Source organism: Protopterus annectens, chromosome 3.part0 (assembly GCF_019279795.1).
Source record: "Protopterus annectens isolate FY-2018-M chromosome 3.part0, PAN1.0, whole genome shotgun sequence".
NCBI lineage: Eukaryota > Metazoa > Chordata > Ceratodontiformes > Protopteridae > Protopterus > Protopterus annectens.
The window spans coordinates 116159208-116184207 of NC_056731.1; the positions used below are offsets into that span (position 1 = coordinate 116159208).

At 37.8% G+C, this 25000-nt stretch overlaps 1 protein-coding gene across 2 annotated transcripts in view; it reads left to right on the forward strand.

Annotated features, from left to right (window-relative positions):
• The window catches only part of MRC1 (mannose receptor C-type 1), a 1874292-nt gene that overhangs the window by 814748 nt on the left and 1034544 nt on the right, over window positions 1-25000 (forward strand). For both annotated transcript variants that reach the window (XM_044064625.1, XM_044064626.1), the window contains exon 14: window positions 7099-7186. In XM_044064625.1, coding sequence (XP_043920560.1) covers window positions 7099-7186 — 88 coding nt within the window. The remainder of the gene's footprint in view (window positions 1-7098; window positions 7187-25000) is intronic.

A 25000-nucleotide genomic window follows, 5' to 3' on the forward strand; every position in this document is an offset into this window, starting at 1 on the left:
GTGTAAGTGAAAATTCCCAAGCTCAGAAAACACAATGGAGGAAAAGGGTCAAATAGGACTGAAACTAACTGAAACCATATTGGAGAACAACAAAAGATAACAAGCCACACTTGAAGCATCCATAATGGAACTGTAAAGGAAAAGGCAGTCGTACTGTTCCTCAGTCACACAAATACACTTAGTACAAGAACCTTACTACAAACAACAGGATGTTCCAATAGTCAGCAAAGCATTCCCACCAGACAAAACCCTGTAAAATCAACAAAGGAGGAGAGCATCACAAGTATATTTTCAGCAACAAACCCCCAATCCACAGAACAACAAGAGAAGGACTTACAGAAGAAACACCTGCCCAAGGAAAGAAATATCATCCAGACAGGACAACAGAGGGTGTTTAAGATACAAACAAAACAGGACACCACCCACCATCCAGGACTGGTTCAGAGGAAATCAGACCAGCACTCCACCAACATGCATACAAAAAGAATCTGGGATCATTTCAGGACACCATTAACAGATGAGAAACCAAAGTACAGGAAAAAAGGGTCTTATCTTTATTCCCTATAATAGATGAAATCTTATCTCTACAGTCATTAACTTTAAGCTCTTTTGTAGAAAACTGAATCTTAAAATATTTTTATTAGAGAGAAAAGAGAAACATAGTTGGGAGAAGGCAATGATCTAGGAACAGAACAGCAGGCAATGAACAACGAAAAAAAAAAAAATGGTGGAAACCTAGCACCTTCTCTCCTCCAATTCACCCTACCATCTTGGTATTTGAAGAGGAATGTGAGTCTTGTATACATAATTCTTGCTAAACCTTGCAAGAGAAAATTTGACAACTTCAAACAAAAAGAACAAGCTGTAAAATGACACAGTGAAGACAAGACAAAGATTATGAAAGGAGACAAGGGGATGGGGGCACCATCTTAATCTCGGACTCAAGATTTACAATAAAAAAAGTTGAAGAGGTGCTGAGGAATCAGAATTTCTACAAGAAAGGGTAGATGTAAAATAAATCACAAAATCTTACAAGGTCATTGACATCAAACTGTCTAATCTTAACTCAGAGGAGCTTCTGGATGATAATTTGTTTAGCTTTCGTATAGTCTACATCCTGGTATGGCACAATTTTTTGGCATTCCAAAACCTCACAAAAATGTGGATAACCCTCATTATTGCCCAGTGGTAGCAGGAAGTGGTTCGGCCATTGAGTCTTTGTCCATTTATGTATAATTAAGATTAAAGATCTTGTTAGGAGTGCATCCTCATTCATTTTAGACTCACTCTATTTTTTGGAAGGACAGAGAAGATACTAGTCACCATTGATGTGGATGCCCTATACAATGTTCTTCCCCATAAAGAATGTATTGATGCTGTGAAGAAAACAATGGGCTCAAAGACCAACACCAACCATAGAAGAAATAAAGCCCCTGGGAATATGCTGGACATCAGACTCACCATCTACTGTCACTTCAATCAGTAATGGTAAAAACAAGCTAGTAGGATACCGAAGAGAGCAGCTATGACCCCCAGCCTAGTCAGGTCTATGTCATTTCATTGAATGCTAATCTCATTCAATCTCAAACAGTCAAATCCATTTGATTGATAACTCATTTGACTGAAAACTCATTTGACACAAATGTATAGAAGTGAATAGAAAGCATGTGATGATGTCATCTTTATAGGAGTTATTAGGTAAGTAAGTATAGCAGAGTATGTGCGGATTGTGATGGTCAGTATCATATTGTACCCCCAAATCTGTAGACATTTGTGCTTGCATTCCAGCACTGATTCACTGTGCATTTTTTTCATTTCTCCATGGTTGTACTACATTGAAGTTAGTATATGTAAGGAAAGGGTTGGGAGGGTGCAAGGGGGTTACCCCTCCTATTAAAACATTTTTTTATTATGTATTTATTGTGGAGAAGGTTTTCTATCAAATGAGTTTTCAGTCAAATGAGCTTTTAAAGAAATTAGTTTTCAATCAAATGGGTTCAGCCACTTTGGATTGAATGAAATAAGCATTCAGTGAAATGACATAGACCTGCCTAGCCAATACCATGTTGGCCAGATGCGAAAAGAACACCATTTATACCTCTGAATTCTATCAATATAAGCAGGGCTTTTATAGGATGGTAAGCACCAGTATAGTGTACTGGCACCTTGGCTGTGATAACTGGTCATGGCATTGACTGCCAACACTGGCTGGGAGATTAATTTTCCTTTAGCTAAAAAAAAAATTATGTTTTTTTTTTTAAGGGCATTCTACTTTAAGAACAACTTTGGTATCTGTTCACACAGACGACCTGTTGTGTCTGTGTGACCAATTGTTTTTTTCTTCCTCTTCCATGCGCAAGGAATTTGAATTCCTGAAGATGTTTGGACTGTTGACCATGGCCAGGCAAGTGAGAAGTTAGGTGTGTGTGTGTGTGTGTGTGTGTGTGTGTGTGTGTGTGTGTGTGTGTGTGTGTGTGTGTGTGTGTGTGTGTGTGTGTGTGTGTGTGTGTGTGTGTGTGTGTATGTGTGTGTGTGCGTGGTCTATTCCTCATAAAAAATTGCCTTTTTTGACAAATCACTGGGATGATCTAAGGATTAAAGTTATAATGACATGCATTTGAGTTTAAGACTTCACATCCTTCCGAAAATGCATTCTAACACAAATCCTGTTATTCTAGCAACTTTCTAAGTTTATAAGAGCAATATTTAAAATGTGTCCCTAGTTTTGGGCTTTTGTCCCCCCCCCCCCATTATGACAGGCTTTGTCCAGATTTCTTGCACTAAGAGGTTGAGAGGTATGGTGTGTGTGTGTGTGTGTGTGTGTGTGTGTGTGTGTGTGAGAGAGAGAGGGAGGTGTGTGTGTGTGTGTGTGTGTGTGTGTGTGTGTGTGTGTGTGTGTGTGTGTGTGTGTGTGTGTGTGTGTGTGTGTCTGTCCAGATGACAATTTCAAGCCCAAGCCACAATAGAAAGTCTAAACAATATACGGCTAAAATAAATAAATATACAAAATATTGTGCAGTGTCCAAAATAAGTGTGTGTGTGTGTGTGTGTGTGTGTGTGTGTGTGTGTGTGTGTGTGTGTGTGTGTGTGTGTGTGTGTAAGAGGTAGGTAGCATACCCCTCAACTGTACAGGTTTTTGCAGAATGTCCAGATTTTTGCCCCATATTTTTGTCTGTTCCTCATAAAAAGGATTGAAGTTGCTAAATAATGACAGACATTTGTGTTTTAGGGAGAGTGAAATGCCATAGTTAGGGTTAGCAGGTGGTTAGTAGCTACTTAGTCTCAAACTCTGTACCTTAGCTAAAGGAAACAAGAGCTTGAATCCCCTGCCCCAACTACCAAGCTACACTTTTCAAGGAACTGAGTTTCAGGTGCATTTTGCAAGGAATTTAGTTTTAAGTGCATTTTCAAGGAATTGTGAGCTTCAAGGGAAGACAAGTTTACTGCTACTATTGCTAATTCTGTTTACAATGTGCAACTTTTTTGTTTAGCAAATGGTATCTCCATTGTAGGATAGAATTTTAGTAGCACAAAAGGTAGCATACTTGTGTTTTGATGTAGAAGGGTGTGGGTTCTACTCTTATAGCATGTAGATGGATTGCTGATACTGTGTTGCATTTTACTGGGGGTAGGGTGTTGAAGTCCTGAGTATGTCCTTCTTTGGATGAGAAGCCTAGTAATTATGAACCCGTTTTCTGTTTTCCATCCATTCCTTAATGCAATATTACCATTTTTTTAATATATCATAGGCAATTTATTCTTCAAGGGCAGCAGGCACTACATTTGTAAATAAAACACTGAAATATAATGTTGTTTGCTAGCAGTAACCTTTTCATTATTTACAAATCTCTTTAATGTGGAATTATTCAGATGACTTTGAATTCTGCATAGATTGTGCATATTGATTGATATTGGTGGCTTGTAATCTCAGAAGTTTGAGTGGCCTTTTAAGGTTGAAATGTTCTGAACTGGGCAGTTTTGTCAGTATTCATATGCTTTGTTTCATTGCTTACTGGAAAAATGTTCAAAACTATAAATTTAAAACACACTCTAACAAGTGGTGCTATATTATACAAGGGATGTAATTTAATTTTTATATACTATAATTGAATATAATCAGGAAGGTGAATCAAAAAACTTTTGCATGGGCCTAAAATGTGTTTAAGGAGCCTATGATTAAAAGAGCCCAAAGGTAATCTTAATCCACCATTGGCCAGATGCATTTTCTTTGAATGTGGGTTTCATTGCTGTTTTAGTGAATGTGAGTTTCTGTTTTTATTGTGAGACTGTACTGCTTTGTTTAGGAAATGTATATCAGTGTTTGTGCTGTAAAATTTGAAATAAAAAGTTTTAAATTAAATTCAAATATCTGTAATCATTGTAGAAGTAAAGCAGAAAACAGTATGTACTCTGACAGTTTTGAACAGTGTTTATGGCAAATGGGGAGAAATAACCAAGTAATGGGACACTGGAATGGCTGCATGAGGCGGGAGGTTGATCCACTTGCAATGTATGCATACCATCACCTTTTTGTTTACAATAAAAGCACTGAATATAAGGATTGTTACTATGGTTTTATTGATGATATCTTTATCACATGGAAATGCTGCCTGAACAAGTTGCATAACTTCTTCTACATAAAAAAGCACCGCAGACTTATTACATTTCACTAACCACTATAGTTATAATAAGGTGAAATTCCTGGACATCACTATCTATAAAGAAAAAATAAGAAGAAGCTTAAGAGTGACCTGTACCAAAACCCTACACGAGTGAATATACTTCTAAAAATATCATCAAAGCATTAGGAATGGGAATAGCCAGGGTCTCTGGAGAAATTAACAGATTGCTCATCAGCCTAGATCAACTGCAGCAAGATTTTCTGGAAAGAGTTTATAATGATAATTTGGTTGCCATCACAATGAGACTCACGAAACTCCTTAAACAAATTAGGGATCTAGCTCTGCTAAGTGCCACACCAGAAAGAAACCTTCACAAGCCACGTAGCCAAATGACCATGAAGAAAATGGAAACTTAAAAGAAGTATGACTGTAACTTATTCCAAAGCTTCACGTGTAATAAAAAGAGAATGGTTGAAAACTAGAGCATCATTAGGGGAAATCAATCTATCAGTCAGGTACTGGACTTTTAACCATTCTTCATTTACTGAAAAGGAAGAAGTATTTGAATCTGGGTAGACAAACAAATTACTGCATTCACAGAGCTACAGGTAGTACCTCCTCCAACAATCCCCACCCCTCAGACTGCAGGTGCTGTGTATTTATTAGCCAAAAGAATTACTTTATATGTTCTTTGAAAAAGAAATATGTCTGCACTAACAGATAGGACTACAGTAGTAACTTCGTGATGTATCAGACAAGCTAGACAAAATGCAAAGGGCTCTACACTGGAAAAGCAATTGGCTGTCTCAATACAACAGTGACCAAATACCTGTCAGATATCCAGCTTAAATACTTCAACAATTCACTATCTAGACATGCTCAGGTCTGCTGGAACTACAAGAGCTTTGTGTTTCATGTTATTGAAGGAGTCAATTTGGGCCCATTACAAGGCAATCTGAACACAAAGCTAGAGAAAAGAGCATGAATGGCAGGTTAGACTTGAAGCTTACTGGAAGCCTGGCCTCCTTCAGACATGTTCCACTAAGAGCATTCTCCCATTAAGGAAACTGAAACCTAGAAACTTTTACTAAAGTACAATAATGCAAGTATTATTTATAGCTTCAGTAATTCAAGTCTATACTTGGGTTTAGTTTTTATATTTTATATTTAGTATATGCATTAAGACTGCTTACAGTATTACAAATAGAACAAAAATGCTTATGTCTACAAATCAACATGTAACTCATTTTGAGCTATAAAAAGTTAGCTGATCATATTCAACTTCTCTCTTATTGCCTAGCAGTTAAAACAAACTATGATCTAATTGTATCACTCACTGTGTATTTTCTGTAGTTCTACCCTTTAATAAATGCTTCTGTGATGGTTGAACAATACTATTGTTATTTGTTCTCACCAAAGCTTGTTATTTACATTGTACAGGCATCTTCACCTGTGACCAGTTAAAACATATATTCCAACCCATTGCATTACACCATAACCTATTGCTCAGTACTATTTTAATGGATACCCTGTCATTGTTTAGCAATATTTTTCAGTATAGACTCCATTACATTTAGTCTAGATGTTTAATTGTATACTTTATTACTTATATGAAGTTTAGATTAGTTTTTTTATTATTACTTTGTTTTATTATTACTTCTACTGCCATTGCACTTCTTCTGCTTATATTTGCTATTGTGGGTTTAATTTGGTAACAAGTTAAAATGTTCATATTATAATGCATGCAATCAGTAGTATGAACTACCACATTGGTACATGTCGGCATTGTGAGATCTGAGGAAGCCCTTACAGAAATGATCAAAAGCACTTTAAATAATTTTGTGGTGAGCATAAGCTGGGACACATGAATTTATTTAATATAACTACTTATACATATTACTTGGACATTCATTTTTTATTTTTGTATCTACATGGTTTTTGGTGTGGCATCACTCTGTCCTTGTCTCTAGCCCATCTCTGACACTTCCCCTGCAGTACGTTTTCTGAGCCTGGACGTTTTCATACACACACATCTTCACACCTACTTTTTCTTTTAAACTGACTTGCTACTAATCTTCAAGGCACTTTGCTCTCCACTTGAGATTTCTTGTGATGCATTTCTACAGAAGTCCTTATCTTTGGTAAGAAAAAGCTCAAAGTATAAGCTACTTTGTGATACAATTTGCATAAATTTGAATGTTGTATTTTAGTAGTTCTTAGTATGTAACGGTGTACATAATTTACAGCAGTGTCCTCCTGCTCATAGCACACAAGCAACTTAAATGTAAGACATCAAACCAGGAGTGGTAAAGTCTGTACGGTAGTACCAAAGCTTAATAAGTATTCACCAGCACTCATTCTTACTTTAGTATCTCCTTCAATGTAATTTGAAATATCAGTGGAAAATCATATTCATTTTATTAATATCAATTTTCTTTACTTATACATTGCATACTACTTATGCAATCTTTTTTAGATTTGAAGGTCGTTATTCTCATCTCTACTGGATTGGTCTCAATATACTGGATCCTACAAAAGGATATGTATGGACGGATGATTCACCTGTAAGTGATTTTGTCATTATGCAGTTTGGTTTAAGTTTATCATAGACTCTAAACTCCTAAGCAATTTTCATGCAATTTATTATTCATGATGATTTCACTTATAATTCAGTAATCATAATATCTGGTTCTTAAATGTATCCGTGCAGTTCTTCAATGTTTGTGCACAGCTGGGTTATTTTACATGGTCCGTAACATTTTTTTCATTCTACAGGTGCATTTTAAGTGATATAATACTCAGTATTTTAGTGTACAAACATATTACTTTTTCATTGTAGTTTTTAAGACTTGGAAGTGGGCTCATCTAAATGTGACTTCATTGAGACATGACATGCCAGGAATGCATGAAGTGGGAAGTTGCCATAATGGTTAAGGTGTTTACCTTACAGGTGCAAAGTACAAGGTTTGATTTTCACATAGAGTAATCGGCTAGGCTTAAAATGGCCCACAAGGGCAGTTAGCCTAGTACTAACCTATGAACCTATAAACCAGTTTATTGTACTGACTTGCACTTGTGCAGGTGACATTTTGATTTTCCTGTGTCTCTCTGTCATATCAGTTTTCCATTCCTTCTCTCTAGCTTAAGAAAAATCAGTGCAATTAGTATACATCATTGTGTGAATGGTGAGATGTGGTTGCAGTGTATTTAAGAATAACCAGTTTGTCATAATTTCATTCACATACTATCACAAACAGAGACATTACACATGATATGTGGCTATATTTGGTGGTTTGGCAGGAAGATGATGCATGTGAAAGCAAGTACTCACTGCCATAGTGGCATGGTGAGTAACACTGACATTTCTCAGTGCTTTCTTCTGGTGGATTTCTTGTCTGTGGCTTTTGTATGTGGTACTTACATGACCTCCCTGTCACTGTGTATGTCTCCATGTGCTCCGGTTTCCTTCAGCACATCAAAGACATGCAGTAGATGAATTGGCATTCCTCCAGTAACCTTGAAGGTGAACATGCAGTGTGTGTGTGTATGTGTGTGTGTGTGTGTGTGTGTGTGTGTGTGTGTGTGTGTGTGTGTGTGTGTACGTATGTACAGCTCTGAACCTACCATCAGCAAAATGTAGTACACTAACTCGCATGATGTGGAACAAATGGGCAAAATGTGGAACACTTATTAACAATATACTAATACCATCAACTAGGAAGCTTACAGCGTAGCTCACCTGTGTTATTTTATATTTATATAGAGTTCTTTTGATCAATCAATTGATTCAGTATTATTTATCATGGATATTAGTTTATTTATTGTCAATTGATTACTGGGAAAGTTTGACTGGGCAAGTACCCATTTTCAGAAGCCTGGAGAGAAAAGCTCCAAAGTATCACAAAATAATTTTTAAAAACAATAATTTTACAATCTTCAAAAATAATACACAAACATCTATTCTTTGAATAATTATACCAAATTAGACATAATATGAATACATTAAGAATAAATACAACTTATATGACAATGATTTCATATTTAGAGAAATGTTAGCCACTTTATAGCAAAATTAAAGGTAAGTTAGTATAATAAAAACATTAATTACAATATGAAGTGAGAGAAAAAAACAGGGTTATGACATACTTATAAAGAGAGTCAGTGATTCAGGGGAGAAATAGATTGAAGTAAGGAAGTCAGTGAAGAAGGGAGAGTACGGAGGTGTAATGTATGAACAGGTACTTGTTCATAGTTAGGGACATAGTTTATCCTAGTACTGAGGAAGAACAGTGCCAGATTTTGGCTAGGAAGTCTTTCAGAATGATTTTAAAGGTCTGGAGGGAGGTCAATGACCTGATGGATACAGGTAAAGGGTTCCAACCATTAGCAACATAGTATGGGTATAGACCATGCCCAGCAGAATTTATAGGTTTGTGGAGAGAAGGGAGTTTTTGGTCATTGGATTGTAATGACCAATTGGGAACAAGTAGAACAGCATTTAGTTCCTGACAAGCAGATGGATACTAGGTAATTTTATAAGTGGTAAGAGGCTGTGTATATGTTAGTAGATAGTGCAGTTCTAACCTATTTAGACTTTTTAATGCTATATAGTGGTAGGTTCTATAAAGGGGTATTTGGTGCAAATGTATCCCCTTTATTTTAGCATTGTCCAAATTTTGATTTTTGTGATACCTGGAGGTTAGTAGGGATGAAAACACCATAAAGTAGTGAGGGGACGATGTAAGCAGTGGCAAGTATAGTTTTAGTTGTATTGGTGTGAAAGTTTTTGGCTCTGTAAAGCATCAGTAGTTTTTGGTGAGTGTATTTTAAGGCAATTTTGTATATGCAGGTCAAATTTAAGATTATCATTCACTATCATCCCTAATAATTTGCTATGAGATGTGACTTCAATGGCTGCATTATTAAGAGAGCAATTTTAAATTTTGTTTTATCATGAGAGAGGGATTTTGGGAAAAAAGTAGTTTTTTGGGGGGTGAGTGGGGGAGCATGAGTTGTGAGTTACAAAGCCATGTTTCAGTGGCTGTTAAAACTTCCTGAGTAATTTTCTTGAGGTGTACCAGATTGTCTGATATGCAGATGAGTATTGTGTCATCTGCATATTGTGGGTCTATATTAATTCCGCAAAGGACATATTCATTGACTATGTCTTCTGCGAATAACAACTGCCGAAAATCACTTCAATGAATCATGGAATTTTTCCCAGGGTTCACAAACACTTGGCCATCACCTAAACTTTGCCCTTTGCACTACAGTAGTGTGATCTCAGAGTGGGTATATATAGTTGGGGGCTGTTGTGAGGGGTGGATTTGATTTAGTCCATTGTATGTTCTGGATGGTTGGTGGGCAAGTGTTTGTGAACCGTGGAAAAAATTCCGCGGTTCGCTGAAGTGAATTTTGGTGGTTGTTTGTGGAAGATGGTATTCGATGAATACGTCTTTCACAGAATTATTATAGCCCCATGTATTGTATTAGGAAGGGCTGTTATGTGGATGTGTGGAGAGTGTTGGTGAGAATGTTAGAGAAGTAGAAAAAGGATGGGGACTTATGGTACACCCATGGTGACTGGGAGGCATGGAAAGAGGAGGAGTGCCATTTTACTGACTGATAAGAATTAGACAAGTAGCTTTTGAACCATAGAAGGGTGGGTTGAGATAGACCTGGTGAGGATATTTGAAGTAGAATTTTGCTGTTACAAATTGTGCCGAAAGCTTTAAACAAGTCTGGTAAAATAATGGGACTAGTTTTGCTGTTATCTCTAGCTTTATTGACAGTGTCTACAAAGGTAAAAAGTGCAGTGCTAGTACTATGGGAGGGGCAGAAGCTGTGTTGTGTGGGGTGTAGGAGTTATTCCTGCAGGAGATAGTTTATCAATTGGTTTTGAAGGTTTTGAATTTGTTTTTCAAGTATTTTGGAGATGATAGGTTTAAAGTTAGGGAGGTCTGTTGAATTTCCTCCTTTGTGCAGTGGGTTAATGTGTGAATTTTTACATAGAGAAGGACTGTGGGATTCCAGAACTAACATATGTATAAGGAGTGAGGCAAAATAGGCAATGCTGTTGGCTGCTATTTTTGGATATTCGCATGGAAGGTCATCAGCTAAAGTAGAGCATGGTTTGAGTTTTGTTTAAGAGTAGTTTAATTTAAGATATGAGCACAGGTTTGAAAGTGAAGGTAGATGTGGTGACATGTAGCTGTTTGCCAGGGTTAGGATTAGATGTTGGAGAATCCTTTTTTAGTGACGTTGCACTATCAGAGTTGAACTGCATTGTGATTTTGTGTAGTGATTTATTGGGAGAGAGTTTAGGGTTGAATTTGTGGTCAGGAAGTAAGATTTCTTTAATGGCTGACCAGAATGTTTTAGGGTTGTATTTTCTATTGCTTTGAAAGTTGTTATAATACTTTTTTTTGTTTATTTGTTTTTAGTACTGTTGCAGAGAATTCTGAAGTTTTCCAGATATTGTGGTGTTTTATTTTTCTTTACAAACATTTCTCTATCTTGCATTAGTATTCTACTCTTTTTGGTTAGGCAAATTACATTATTTGTTTTTAGTCTCTTCCTTCTAGGAGGTGCAAGGCTATTTAGGATAATTAGAAAAGTTCTAGCTAGTTTCAGTGTGTGTAAGGTATTAACTGGAAATTTTCTCCATTTGTTAAACATCTGTCTGTTCTGATTTCCTGCCATGGAGTGTATCATATAACTGATTTAGTTTCCCACCTTGCCTCCCTATTGGTGTGTTGTTTTTATACTTACTTGGTGGCTTTGCAGATGCCCGCCCCTACTGCAAATTTAATCTGGGGCACTCTTCCCAGTCTAGTGTCATTAGGTCATTCTACCTAATACAGAGAGATGATTTGAGAAGGTCAATCCACTTAGTTTCTTAACCTTGAATTATCTTCTTCTCCTCCTTTTTCCCTTTCCACTTTACTGAAAAAAAAATGAATGAGTGCACTTCTCAGCTGATAAGTATAATTTTTGTCACTTTTTAACTGTTCAGCATTGAATAAAACAAAACTGAATTCAGTTCAGAACACATTTTGAATAAACACATTTGAATAAATTGCATCATTCCCTTCACTGACATAACAAAAAAAAAAACAAACAACAACCTCTCTCTCTCACTATTCTTAGACCCTCTCAAAGCATTCGATATGGTCAACCATCAACTTCTCTCTCCACTCTACAATCCCTGTCACTTTGACTCCACTAGCACACAGTGGTTTCACTCCTATTTGACAATCAACTCCCAGTGACTATAGGCGTCCCACAAGGGTCCATCCTAGGTCCATCTGCTCTGCTCCATCCCCAGTTGAACTCCTCCTCTACCCAATTGGCTTTCACAGCTGCAGAAAAATGGTTTAAACATATCTGTCTCCATTAAACCTGATGATTCCACAAAACTGCTAGGTGTTACCATAGACAATCAGCTAAACTTTGACCATCACATTGATTTAACTATCAAGACACAGACTCAAACCCTTTCTTACTGCCACATCCCGTATATCTTTGCGCAAACTCACCTCATCTCATCCAACAAGCTCCTAGTAACTACTCTCAAATCTCATAATAAACTGTATTGATTTAGTGTTTTAATTTCTTTTAACCGATGAGCTTTTTTTCTCCTCGGGCCTCTGCTGAAAATGGACATGTATCCAGCCAGACTAGCCCGGTTAACAAATGTAAAATAAATAAATAAAATAAATAAATAAATAATAATAAATAAATATTTAAGCTGTATTTGCTTTAATACTGCTACACACTCAGGTGTGCTAGCTTGCACTGCACTTGAATTGTTTCTAGTTGCTGCTTTTCTGTAAAAAAAATTCTAAGCTTATTTCTTGCCTTTCCTGTAACTAGTCTAGTCCAGATTTGCTGTATCCAGGACTGTTTGTAAGCTTCTGAGCCCCCCAAGACTTTCTGTGTTGGAGGAAAGCCTTCTAGCTTATCAGTGGGAATGGTAAGCACTAGGTAGCCTATCTACCACAAGAGGAGTGGCTTCTGGCTCAGAAAATGTAGTTTATTGGCTGTTTGGGCAATTTTTCCATTTTTTTTCAACTTTCTAGTTTAAAAGCGTACATTTACGCTTTTCCTGCCTTCCCTGTAACTAGTCTAGTCCAGACACAGATTTGCTGTATTCAGGACTGTTTGTAAGCTTCTGAGCAGTGCCAAAGTCTGCTCTTCAATTTTTCCCTTAGATCTGCTAGTTCTGTCCTTTCCTGCACTTTTACTAGCTTATTAGTCTAGGACTTTAACAGACTTCTTGTAGCAATTATTGTAGCACACAAAAGTGCTACCAGCACTATATATTCTACAAGGAAACGGTTCCAGTACTTATTATTAATGCCCACCCCTCCAGGCATGTCTAAATGTCAGTGCCCTGTGCTTTCTCCTATTAACCTGGTGTAATTGGACATTCTGAGGCAATGTAACAACTGCCTCATGTACACTGACAACCCTCTCCCCTTACCTCCCAACAGTCAGACTTGTGAGAGATGCAAATATATATCCAAATTGAAAGCCACGCACTCTCCAGCAAGGACCAGAATAGCTGGTCAAGAGGAGAAGGTCAACACTTGCACCAAACCACATGGAAAACATAGCCCTCCAGAACACACACCAGCACTGCCTTCAAATAAAAACACAAACTACACACCCACCTTTGCGGAGGGTCTCAATAAAAATCTACCCAAACAGCAAAGACCTCCAAGGCAGAAATGCAGTCAACCACCGCAACACAACACTAATCATGAGACACATAACTCTCCTAAACAGTGTGCCACTCAGCCAAAGCCCCCAAGGCAAAACAGCATGCCCGACATACTAGTCATAGGTGACTCGATAGTGAGGCACACTGATGTCCCACTCAGTAGGTTGAATAAGGAGAAAGTAACAGTCAGCTGCATGTCAGGTGCCAGGATCCACCATATAACGCATGCACTTAGGTCCCTCAACAACAGGTACAAATATGACTCTGACATTGTGCATGTAGGTATGAATGACCTGAGATGTACCTCCCTGGAGTACCTGAAAAGAGACATGGAGGAGCTCTTGGATTATGTAGCCCAGACGGGTATGACAATAGCCCTGAGCAGCATCCTACCATCACCCAGAATGATACCACAGTACAAGCAGAAAATGATTGATTTTAACAATTGGCTAAGTTTCTGGTGTGAGTCTAAGAGAATCCAGTATCTGTCTGCCTGGGATGACATGACTGACAAACCTCAATGCTTTGCCAGAGATGGCCTGCATCTGTTACCCCTGGGCTTCCAGATACTGGCCAAGGCTCTTGCCACCCCTATAGTGCCTTTTTTAGGTGGTGGTCCAAAAACCAAATTACAACTGTAACAGCTACAAACAAATGCAATCTGTGGGTCATGCTGCTCAATGCTAGAAGTCTAAATTTCAAAATGCACTCATTCGAAGCACTCTTCAAAATGGACAACATTGACATTTGTGCCGTAACAGAGACCTGATTCAAGGCAGCAGAAATCACCCCTGCACTACCAGGCTATAACTCATTCCACATCTTTCAGCCCCAGAACTTGGACCAAAGCTCTAAAGGTGATAGTGTTTCCATATTCATAAAGGATGCACACACCTCCAGACTGGTAGCCCAACATAACGCATCTGAGATACTTCAAGTGCAGCTAACATTGGGTAAGACAACAATTCAGGTTGTAGCCTGCTATAGGTCCCCACCCATGTCCCAAGACTCACACTCCATGTTCCTAAGCACCCTGAAGAATATTAGGGTCCAACCTAACACTCTCATACTGGTCGACTTCAACTACCCCCATTTACTGGGAAAACTACTCATGTACCAATACACTTGCCCAACGTTTCCTGGAATTCATTAATTCCAATGCCCTGGACCAGCTCATTCTTACCCCCACTAGAGGTAGCAACATCCTTGACCTGGTCATTACTAACATGGGCGACTACTGCTCTACACCAATAGTCAACTCTTCCCTGGTTAGATCTGACCACAAACTAATCACCTTGGAAATCCACACACCCCCTACAAAGGTAACCACCATGAAAAACTTCTCCTAAGCTAACTTGGGCTCCTAAAACCAGAGGTGGCTAACTTCACGGCACCCATGCAAATGGAGAATAGTTGCATGACCACTGAATCATACACCAATGCACTGTACGAATACATACACAAATGCATGGATCGTGCAATACCCAATAGAGCCAAGATCCTCTTCGCCAAAAAAAGGAAACCAATCTGGTGGTCCTCTGCCATAAACAAACTCTACAACAGAAGGAGGAAACTGATGTGGAATAAGATGAAGTCCCAAGACTGGAAAAACTCCCTTATCAGCCTCAACAAAAAGTTGAGATCGCTCATCAAATCCTCTGAAGCTAGCTATGAAAACAAAATTGCAGCAGATAGTAAAGACAACCACTAGGACTTCTATAGTTATCTAAAGTATCTTCATGGCAATACCCAGATTTGCTCTGAGCTACTGCACAATGGTACCTCCTATACTGAGCCAACAGATATTGCCAATATACTGGTCAACAGATTCAGTGCCAACTTTACTCCTCTCTCCCCCGTCAAAGGACCAATCACAATACCAGTAGACTTCCGGGCACCCAGTATTACTACTGCAAAGGTTAAAATAGCACTGTCCAAGCCCAAGAATTTAGCTTCTATGGGACCTTCCAATATCCCTGGCTGCATTCTACATGAATTACAGAGTGAACTAGCACCTCACCTGTGCGCCCTGTTCAATCACAGCCTCACCTTAGCCTTTGTCCCTACCGAATGGTATACTGCTACAGTCATCCCTCTCCACAAAGGAGGAGTGACTACAGACCCTGGGAACTATCATCCCATTAGTCTGACAAGTCTGATATGCAAAGCTATGGAACACATCATCATGGACGTAATAAACAAGGATATAGGGAATCTCCAAATTTTGAATCCCACACAGTTTGGTTTTGTGAAGGGTAGATCATGCCTGCTCAACTTGGTCAACTTCTTTGAGTCAGTCACCAGAGCTGCGGATGAAGGCAAGGTGGTTCATACAGCCTACCTTGATCTGGCCAAGGCTTTTGATACCATTCCCCACTCAGGAATCATAGAAAAACTCACTAAGCTTGGCATCAACCCCTATATCACTAGGTGGGTTGCAAACTGGGTCATAGGTAGAGCCTACAGTGTGAAAGTAGCTGACTCCAAATCAGACTGCTGACCAGTCATGAGTGGAGTCCTACAGGGTTCGGTCCTGGGTCCTCTCCTGTTTGGTATCTACTTCTCTGAAGTCCAAGCCAACATGAAGGGACTCTGGCTGACAAAGTTCGCAGACGATTGCAAGTTGGGAGCTATTATTAACTCCCCAAGTGATGTTGACATCCTACAGAAAGGCCTCACTGAGAGCAAAGAATGGTGTCAGAACCATGGCTTTAAGCTCATTGCCAAAACATGTGTCATCATCCCCTTTGGGAAAAACCCAGTTCCCATGAATTACACATCAATGGTAGTCCACTGACCCCAGAAGGAATTATAAGAGATCTGGGAACAGAGGTCGACAGTAATCTCTCTTTTGACCACCACATTGCCACTGTGGTCAGAAAGTCCTTCTACGTGGCACATCTCATTACTAAGGATTTTGCATCCAGGAAGAAAGAGGTCATTGTCTCCCTCTTCTCTTCCCTCATTAAGCCAGTCATTGAGTACAATGCCCCATTTGGCATGTACCTCAATAAACACATGCAGCTACTGGAGAGGCCACAAAAATACCTCACAAAGAGGATTCTAGACCTTAAACATTTGTCCTAAATGGACAGACTCAAAAAACTCCAACTATTCTCTGTCTCATATTGTCTACTTAGAGGTGATCTCTGCTTGACTTACAAAGCCATGTCTGACCCAGCTCTCTTAGAAATGCTACATCTAAAGAAATCCCAATCCCTCCACACCACATGCTCCAGAGACCTCAACCTCATTACCACAATCAACAGAACATACTGGAGGGACAGGTTCATAACCCAGAAACTGCCCATGCTATGGAATAGTCTTCCCATACATGTCAAGCAGAGCACATCACTGGCCCTCTTCAAGAGAAATCTTGATGAGAGGATGGGGAATAGAAAATTCACTCCAGGGATCACTCCAGTGGCTCTACTCAGCAGAGGCACTAGGAACTAAGGCTGGGTGGCACAATGCCAGGGTAATCCTATGGGTTAGGCTTGCAAAGGCTCTAGGGCCATTAGCCTAGTACACACTTATGAACCTATGAATTAATTTACAGCATCTTCTAAGGGGAGGATTTTAGGATGTTCTAATTAATAGATGATAGGGTAAAAATGAATATTTCTGTGTTAAACTTAGACAAGTTGCATGTTGTTTTATAAACATGCTGTTTGAGTGGATGTTTAAAATATTTGGTTGTATAGATTTGGAGAAGGTCACAGAGAGAGTCTGACCTTATACCTGTGTTGGTGATTTGCTAGGGTATGATAAAAATAAATATAGTTAAAAATTCTTAACAATGAAAATGCAAGAGAACATCTTAATGTGGAACAATGAGGAGCATGGTTGATTTAAGACTAAATGTGTGTGTGTGTGTTTGTATGTGTGTAAAAAATATTACTGATTTTTATCTTTGTACATGGTGCATATATTACTCTTTTGAGTCACAATAAAAATTAATTTAATTTAACTGATTATCTTTCAAAAATAAGACATAAAATATATAATAGAACATTCAGAATTTTAGAGGTTCTGGGAGTCTGGTGTCCTCTACACACCAGACTATATAAATGGATTTTGACATTGATATGTCATATGGATATAATAAAACAGCAATGTGCGCAACTTTTAAGATATGTGATTTCATGAAATTCCGGCACCAAAAAAAGAAGTTGTAGCTCGTACAAATGTTGGCAATGGATAACCAAAGCACAAAATAGCAAAAAAAAAAAAAACACCCCAACAACGTCAAAGAGACAAACTGAAACACTTTTAGTCTGTGTCAACATTGCATTGTGTGTAACAGATAGTGTCACAAAATACATGCATCAGAATGGATACTGAATGAAAGGGTCACATTGTTTTGCATAGGCATTTTAAAAGATATATAACCAGAGCAGCAGCAGGGCACTAGGAAGGGCCAGAGACAAAAGGAGGTAAGAAATCTAAGTCGCAAGACTTCTTAGATTCCAAAAAAACAGTTTTATTAACGCTTAACTGTTATCACCTCATTTTCATCCTATGCAAAACAACTTCATCAGATAACAATACACTAAATTTAATTTCTTTAAATACCCTAATTCCTCTGACTACTAATTAAAAATTACCTAATAAACATTCATTTACACTTACTCTACCCTAACTAAATCAATCAGTCATAAATAGATATCACAAGTAAATATTAGTAAAATAATCATTATCTATCCAAAAAGACAGTGTTAAAGATATACCCCTGTTATTGAAATATCCTTGCAGTTCTTAAAACACTTTAAAACTGTTCAATTTATTTGTATACAGTAAAATATAGAAATATAGTCCTATAAAACATTAAACTAAAAATTAATCAGCAATGCCATCTTCTGGAGCAATATCTCCAATGCATTCTTATATAAGAAATCTCAGCAGGAAAATTATATAATTATATATATTTTTATATATATATATATATATATATATATATATATATATATATATATATATATATATATATATATATTTTATTTATATATATATATATATATATATATATATATATATATATATATATATAAATAAAATGTAGGACCAGCACATTAAAAAGGCAATCAAAATAACATTATAAACATGGAAGATAATATGTGAATAAAAATTCATATTGTTTAAAATACTTAAAACAAAAGTATAGTTTTTTTTATTCTACGTCTCACAGCTCTTAATTTTATGATGGGGCCAAGAAAATGTTTTAATTATTTAGTCCAGGTGGTCTATTGGCTTCTAAATTTAATTTCCAGTAGACTTTCTTATACTGTTTTGGTCTCCCATTGTCCCCCAAGATCCTGCATTACTTCCTCCAAGACAAAAAAAAGTAAAACTAGCTTGAATGCAACTACAGGTATGTTTGTACAATGCATTCTTAACTTTTTTATTCTGTATCTCATATAAATGTTCATCTTTTTACATTTTGTATTTCTTTCCCATATAAAATGCAGCACATTTTTTGCATTGAGAGAAATACACCATCCCTATAGTATTGCAATTTAAATGTTACACCCTCAATATATCTATCTCTTGCCACAATAAATACTGACTCACTATTCATTATAACGGGGCACTGTGCACAAGCCCCACATTTATATGTACCACCCCTCTCAATCCCCCATTTTATGGAATTATTGTGTTCCAGAAGTTCTTTGATGCTACTGCCTTTCCTAGAAACACATTTTATTGGCTCCTTAAAAATTGTGTCTAAACTGGAATAATAAGTAAACCTATTCCGATCATTATATATAACTTCCTTAATAATATGAGAAGCACTACTGAAATTCATTATATATGTTACTTTATGACTGTTATCCACTTCAACCTTATTTTGGTCTAATACCATGTTATTTTGTTCTAATACTGTATCCAAACAATTCTTCCTTATAACTAACTTGTTCTTTTCCTAGAATAGGGCTGTATCTTCCCTGTCTTTCCTTTATCACCTCTCTCATCACTTCTTCTATCAGATTATTGGGATACTTTCTATCAATAAATATATCTTTAAGTTTAATATACTTGTCAGCAAAAATCATGATCCCTAGAAGTCATTCTTGATCCTCGTATAAATTGCCCTTTCACAATACTTTTATTTTGCTTATAAGGGTGGGCACTAGTGTAATACAAGTATAAATAATAAATTAATAAATTGTGGATTTAAACTCTTGTGTCTCATCTATTTTCCGGATAGAAACATCTAAATAGTTCATTTTGTCCTTAGAAATATTGTGTATGTAAACTTAAAAAATTCCGTGGTGCTGTTAATATACTCTAAAAATTCTATCATTTCAACCTCCGGGCCTGTCAAAAAAATACAGATATCATTGAGGTATCTCTTATATAGATTCCAGTATTTGGAATGCATAGAATTAAAGACATATTTTTGTTCCCAAATAGACAACACTTTATTAGCATATGTTGTGGCACAATAGGCCCCCATCACTAACCCACTTTCTTGTTTAAAGAATTCCCCATCAAAATACATAAAATTGTTTCACAGCACTAGTTTCATCAAGCCCTGTGTTGTGAGATATCAAGGTAAATACATCCATGATATCAATCCTTACAAACCTCAGCTCCCTATTATATAAACCAGGCTTAATATTCCTTAGAAAATCCCATGAGTCATTCAGAATCCCAATTTGTTCTGTCCAGACTTTCTTCAATTTTGAATCCAAAAAGTTCAATAGGGGGTATGTTTTGGAACCATTGGCAGCAACTATAGGCCTAAAAGGTGAACCTACCATATTTTTGTGGATTTTGGGGATGCCAAATATTTATGGTACCAAAAGGTTATCTATCCACAAATATTGGAAAGTATCTACATTTGTCATCCTCTCTTCTAAGAAATCTTCACCTTTTGTCACTCCCTTACACACCAACCTCCCCATATTACTGCTTACCCATTAGTATGTTTCTCCATCTTCTCTTATCCTTTCTTCCTCTTCTACTATCTTATGTCGCCTCCTATCACACTCAATTTAACCTATATCCCTACCTCATCCAATACTATAAATACCACTAACCGCTCCTCCTCTCCCATGGCACCCACTCTCTTCTCCTGCAGTGAACCCACTTTCCCCAAAACCAAACTCCACCCTAAGGCCCTTCCACATTACAAATACAAATTACAATTTCTCTCACCCTATCCCACTATATCACTTCTACCCTACCTCTGTACAATCTTTTAGTTCTCAAGTGACATTCACCCCAACCCAGGCCCACACAACAGCTCATCTACTCCCACCAGCACTACCCACTCACCCTTACAAGTACCAAATCCTAGTCTCAAACATATTTATTTTATTTATTTTTTGCATTTGTTTACAGAGAAAGTCCACTGGGCCTAAAAGTGCCCATTTTCAGTGGAGACCCAGGGAGAAAAGCTCCAACAAGAACATAGATACAGAAAATATTAAGCATTAACTGATACAAAAGTAGATACAGTATTACACATAATGATTACAGTAATATATACAGAATATATACATAAAAACAGAAATTATATTAGTTGTCAGATGAATTCAATCAGAGAAGTACAAACAGAGATATATTAATCATCATCCCTCCTTTTACTCCATTAACACCCACAGCATTCTTAACAACGCAACTGAATTCCACTCTTGCATAGCCCAACACTCCCCTAACATAATCACTCTTTCTCAAACATGGCTGAAACCGCACAACACAGGCAATGAAATTCTCCCCCCTAGTTATAACATCTTATGCCATGACAGAACACACAAAAAAAGGGGGAGATGTTGCCATTATGTATTCTGACCTCCTAACCTTATCCGCCCTAACTTACCCACCCTCCTGTTTTCTCCCAGCTGAAATCATCATTGCCAATTGCAAACTAAACAACCACAAAACCCTAACAATAGTTGCTATCTGCATACCCCCTGGAGATAACATACCCTTACTAGAACAGATTCTTCACTGGATGGCTGACACTATACCTAAGTAAACTATCATACTAGGACATGTTACTATCAGTTGGCTTGTCCTCACCTCTAACCCCTCCACTACCACCATACACCTTTATGGCTACACCCAACTTTTCTCTTCTCCCACTTTTCTTCACAAACCTACAAACACCTATTCTATCCTTGACTGGATTCTCATCTCCCATCCTAACCTCTATCACTACACCAAAACCCTGCCTGAACCATTTAGTGATCACTCCCCTATATGTGTCCAAAGATTTCCCCTCATCTCACTAGACCTCATAAATTCAAGGAATGCAGTAAGCTAACCATCTTCAACCCTGATACTTTCAACAACTATTTTCCACAATCAACTGGTCCTTCCTCTCCCACCTTCCTCTTGAAGAAGCCATTTTTCAATTGAACTCCATCTTCTTAACCACTCTAAACTCCCTAGCCCCTTTCAGATCTGTCAGAGTCAAATCATGCTGCTCTCCCTGACTCACCAAGTCAACCCAGTCTCTCATCCAAAACAAAGATTCTGCATGGAAACTCTGGACAAAGACAAAATCTCTCACACACTTCCAAAAATATAAGGAACTCGAAACCTGGCAAAGAAACACATAAACATTGATAAACAAACTTCTACCAGACCTAATTTCACAACCTAGAAATCACAAAAAAGTTTGGAATACTGTCAACCAAATTCTCCACCCTGAAAATCCCTCAACCCCAACCCTCTACCCTATTAATTCACCCGAAGAAACTGCTTCCATCTTCAATTCTTATTTTATCATTGCCATCAGCAAACGCATACCAACTTCTAACCCATCCAATCCTTCATCTCCCACCACCATGCTTCTAAAAAAACACCTGTTCACACTCAATCCCATCCCTACTAGCTAGATTAAAAATCTCCTCAGTCTTAAACCTTGTTCCCCTTCAGCTGACAACCTGCCACCTGTCTTCCTAAAGGCCGGTGCTAACTCCATAACATACCCAGTCTCCATCCTCATTAACCACTTAATCAGTGAATCCACTGTCCCTACTCTCTGGAAGAAATTCTACATCATACCTATCTACAAAGATGGAATCTCTCTAGAGCTCTCTAATTATCTCCCTATTGCCATACTCTCTCCCTTTTCCAAAATCCTTGAGTATTGTATTCATAAACAACTCCTGGCTTATCTCACTTAAGAAAACTTCATCAATCCTACCCAACATGACTTCCTCCCCCACCACAGCACCACTACCACTCTCATTTACTTTACTAACTCCATTTCCCTAGACAGAGACAATAATAAACTAGTGTTGTGCCTCTTCTTAGATCTCTCCAAAGCCTTTGACACTATCTCCCGCCCCATCCTCCTCTCCAAATGTTCTCAACTAACCTCTTCCCATCAACTATCTACTGGTTTACCAGCTACCTCACTAACAGACAGCAATCTGTCAAATGACTCTTTACTCTATCTCCATTTCGCACAATAAAAATGGGCATTCCACAAGGCTCAATTCTAGGCCCCTTTCTCTTCAACATCTTTATTAACCAACTTCACACATTCTGTCCACAGTCATCCCTCATGCAGTATGCAGATGACTCCACCATCATCACCATTGCTGACAACCCCTCTGACCTGCTCACCCTGACATGGACCTCTTTTGACCTCACTAAAACTTGGATTACTAATAACCAACTCATACTAAACCCTAAAAAGACAAAGCTTCTCCTATTCCTACCCAAATCTCTCTCCCATCTTAAATCATCATTCATTATCTCTTACCTTAACAGCACAACCATCTCAACTGAGCCCAACAGCAAGCTCCTTGGAGTAACAATCAACAATTGACTTAAATTTGACCTCCATGTACACCACTGTATCAAAAAAAACCCCATCAAAATCTCAGCCTACTGTATAGAAACAACTCCAGAATATCACTTGCCAAGGCCTACCATCTCCCTAACCTCTTCTACTGCTCTCTAATCTTAACTAACTTACAGTCCTCTCTACTTATACAAACTTGAAACCACCTACAAAAACGTAGCTAGATTCACAACTAATCTGCCACCAAAAACTCACTACTGTCAGGCTCTCCAAACACTCACCTGACTAGAATTTCCTAACCAACTCTTATTTACTCAATTTGTCATCAACCACACTATCCTGAATAGGCCCTTCTCCTGCCCCAGCATATCCTGTCTTGTTTCTCTCTATAACCCACCACAATCCCTTAGAAGCTCAGACCAATGTTTATTACAGATTCATAAACCTAAAAAATCCAAAACCTCTACAGCTACCTTCCAGCTCTGTTATGGAACAAGCTTCTTATGCCCCTTATAAATATCTACTGACCCATCCTTATATCTTCAAGATAACTCTCAGAAATTATCTATACAGCACCTGGTCCTGTCCCTGCAATCATCCCACTTGAAATTCTTCCTTCTCTCCCCCTCTAATATTTTTCTTCTCTCCCTCTTTCTCCTTCCTACTTGTTCCTTTCCTACAGTTATGCTATCTATTCTAACTCTAGCCTATTAAACATTTCTAGATATTTTTTTCTTTTGTCAATTTGTTCTTTCCACCCTCATCAATACTTGCAACTTAGTGTAAATGCCTCTTTTGCTAAAATCTCTTACTAGTACTATAATAGGCATCTGCTCATCCTTCCATTGTATAATCTTCTATTGTGTTTATTGCATTGTACTTCACTCCTGTGAATTTTTTACATTGTATAATCTTCTGTTGTGTTTATTATTTTACCTGTATACTTTGCACTGTTAAAGTTTTACTTGCATAGCTTGTACTGTGGAGGTTTTCTCCCTGGGCCTCCACTGAAAAAGTGCACAAGCTCAGTTGGACTATCCCGATCAACAAATGTCAAATAAATAAATAAAATCTATTTTATAATAGGACACATTAATCTCATTTTCAGATACCCTAGAATATTTGTTTTCATCATTCAATATATTATCATTTTCGCCACATATAACATGGTGTCCATCAATACTATCCCACCCCCTTTATCTGGTTTCATAATTCCCAGATATTTATGTCTCAGTTCTTGAAGTAGCTTTTTCTCTTCTAAAGGGGGGTTGGGGGTACACTTTAGTAGCCTGGGTACCTTCCCTAAGTTCTCTTTCTGCTTGAGTTTCAGAATTCTTCAGCTGTGGGTAAAGGTGGATTGAACGTGCTTTTCTTTCTGGGAACATTTTTCATGGTGATAATAGTTAAGCTTTGATAAAGCTGTTTTTTGGAATCTACAAAGTCTTCTTTCGACTTGGATTTATAACTCCTTTTTGTCTCTGGCACTTTCTAGTGCTGTACTGCTGTGGTTATTTGGTGCTATTTTTCTCTACATTTTTTTTTCATTTTAAAAGACAGCCTGGCCATATTATGCTATATGCACATAATGGAAGTAAATAAAATTTGTTGTCAAATCATTTAAGTATCACTGAATCAAGGAATATTACACTGACAGATGTATCTGGCTGTCATCCTGAAACAGAATATGCTCATAGTGAGCGGTAAGTTGCACAGCCCCACTAACACAACACATCGAAGAGTGGTATGTGAGTCAGTGAGGTGCAAATATGTACATAATGTAGTGATCTAACAACCATACTTGTGCACCTAAATATCAGTACAAGGAGTGAAACTCAAGTAATGCACAGCAGTACAACTGCCAGTGTCACTGACACTGAAATGGCAGAC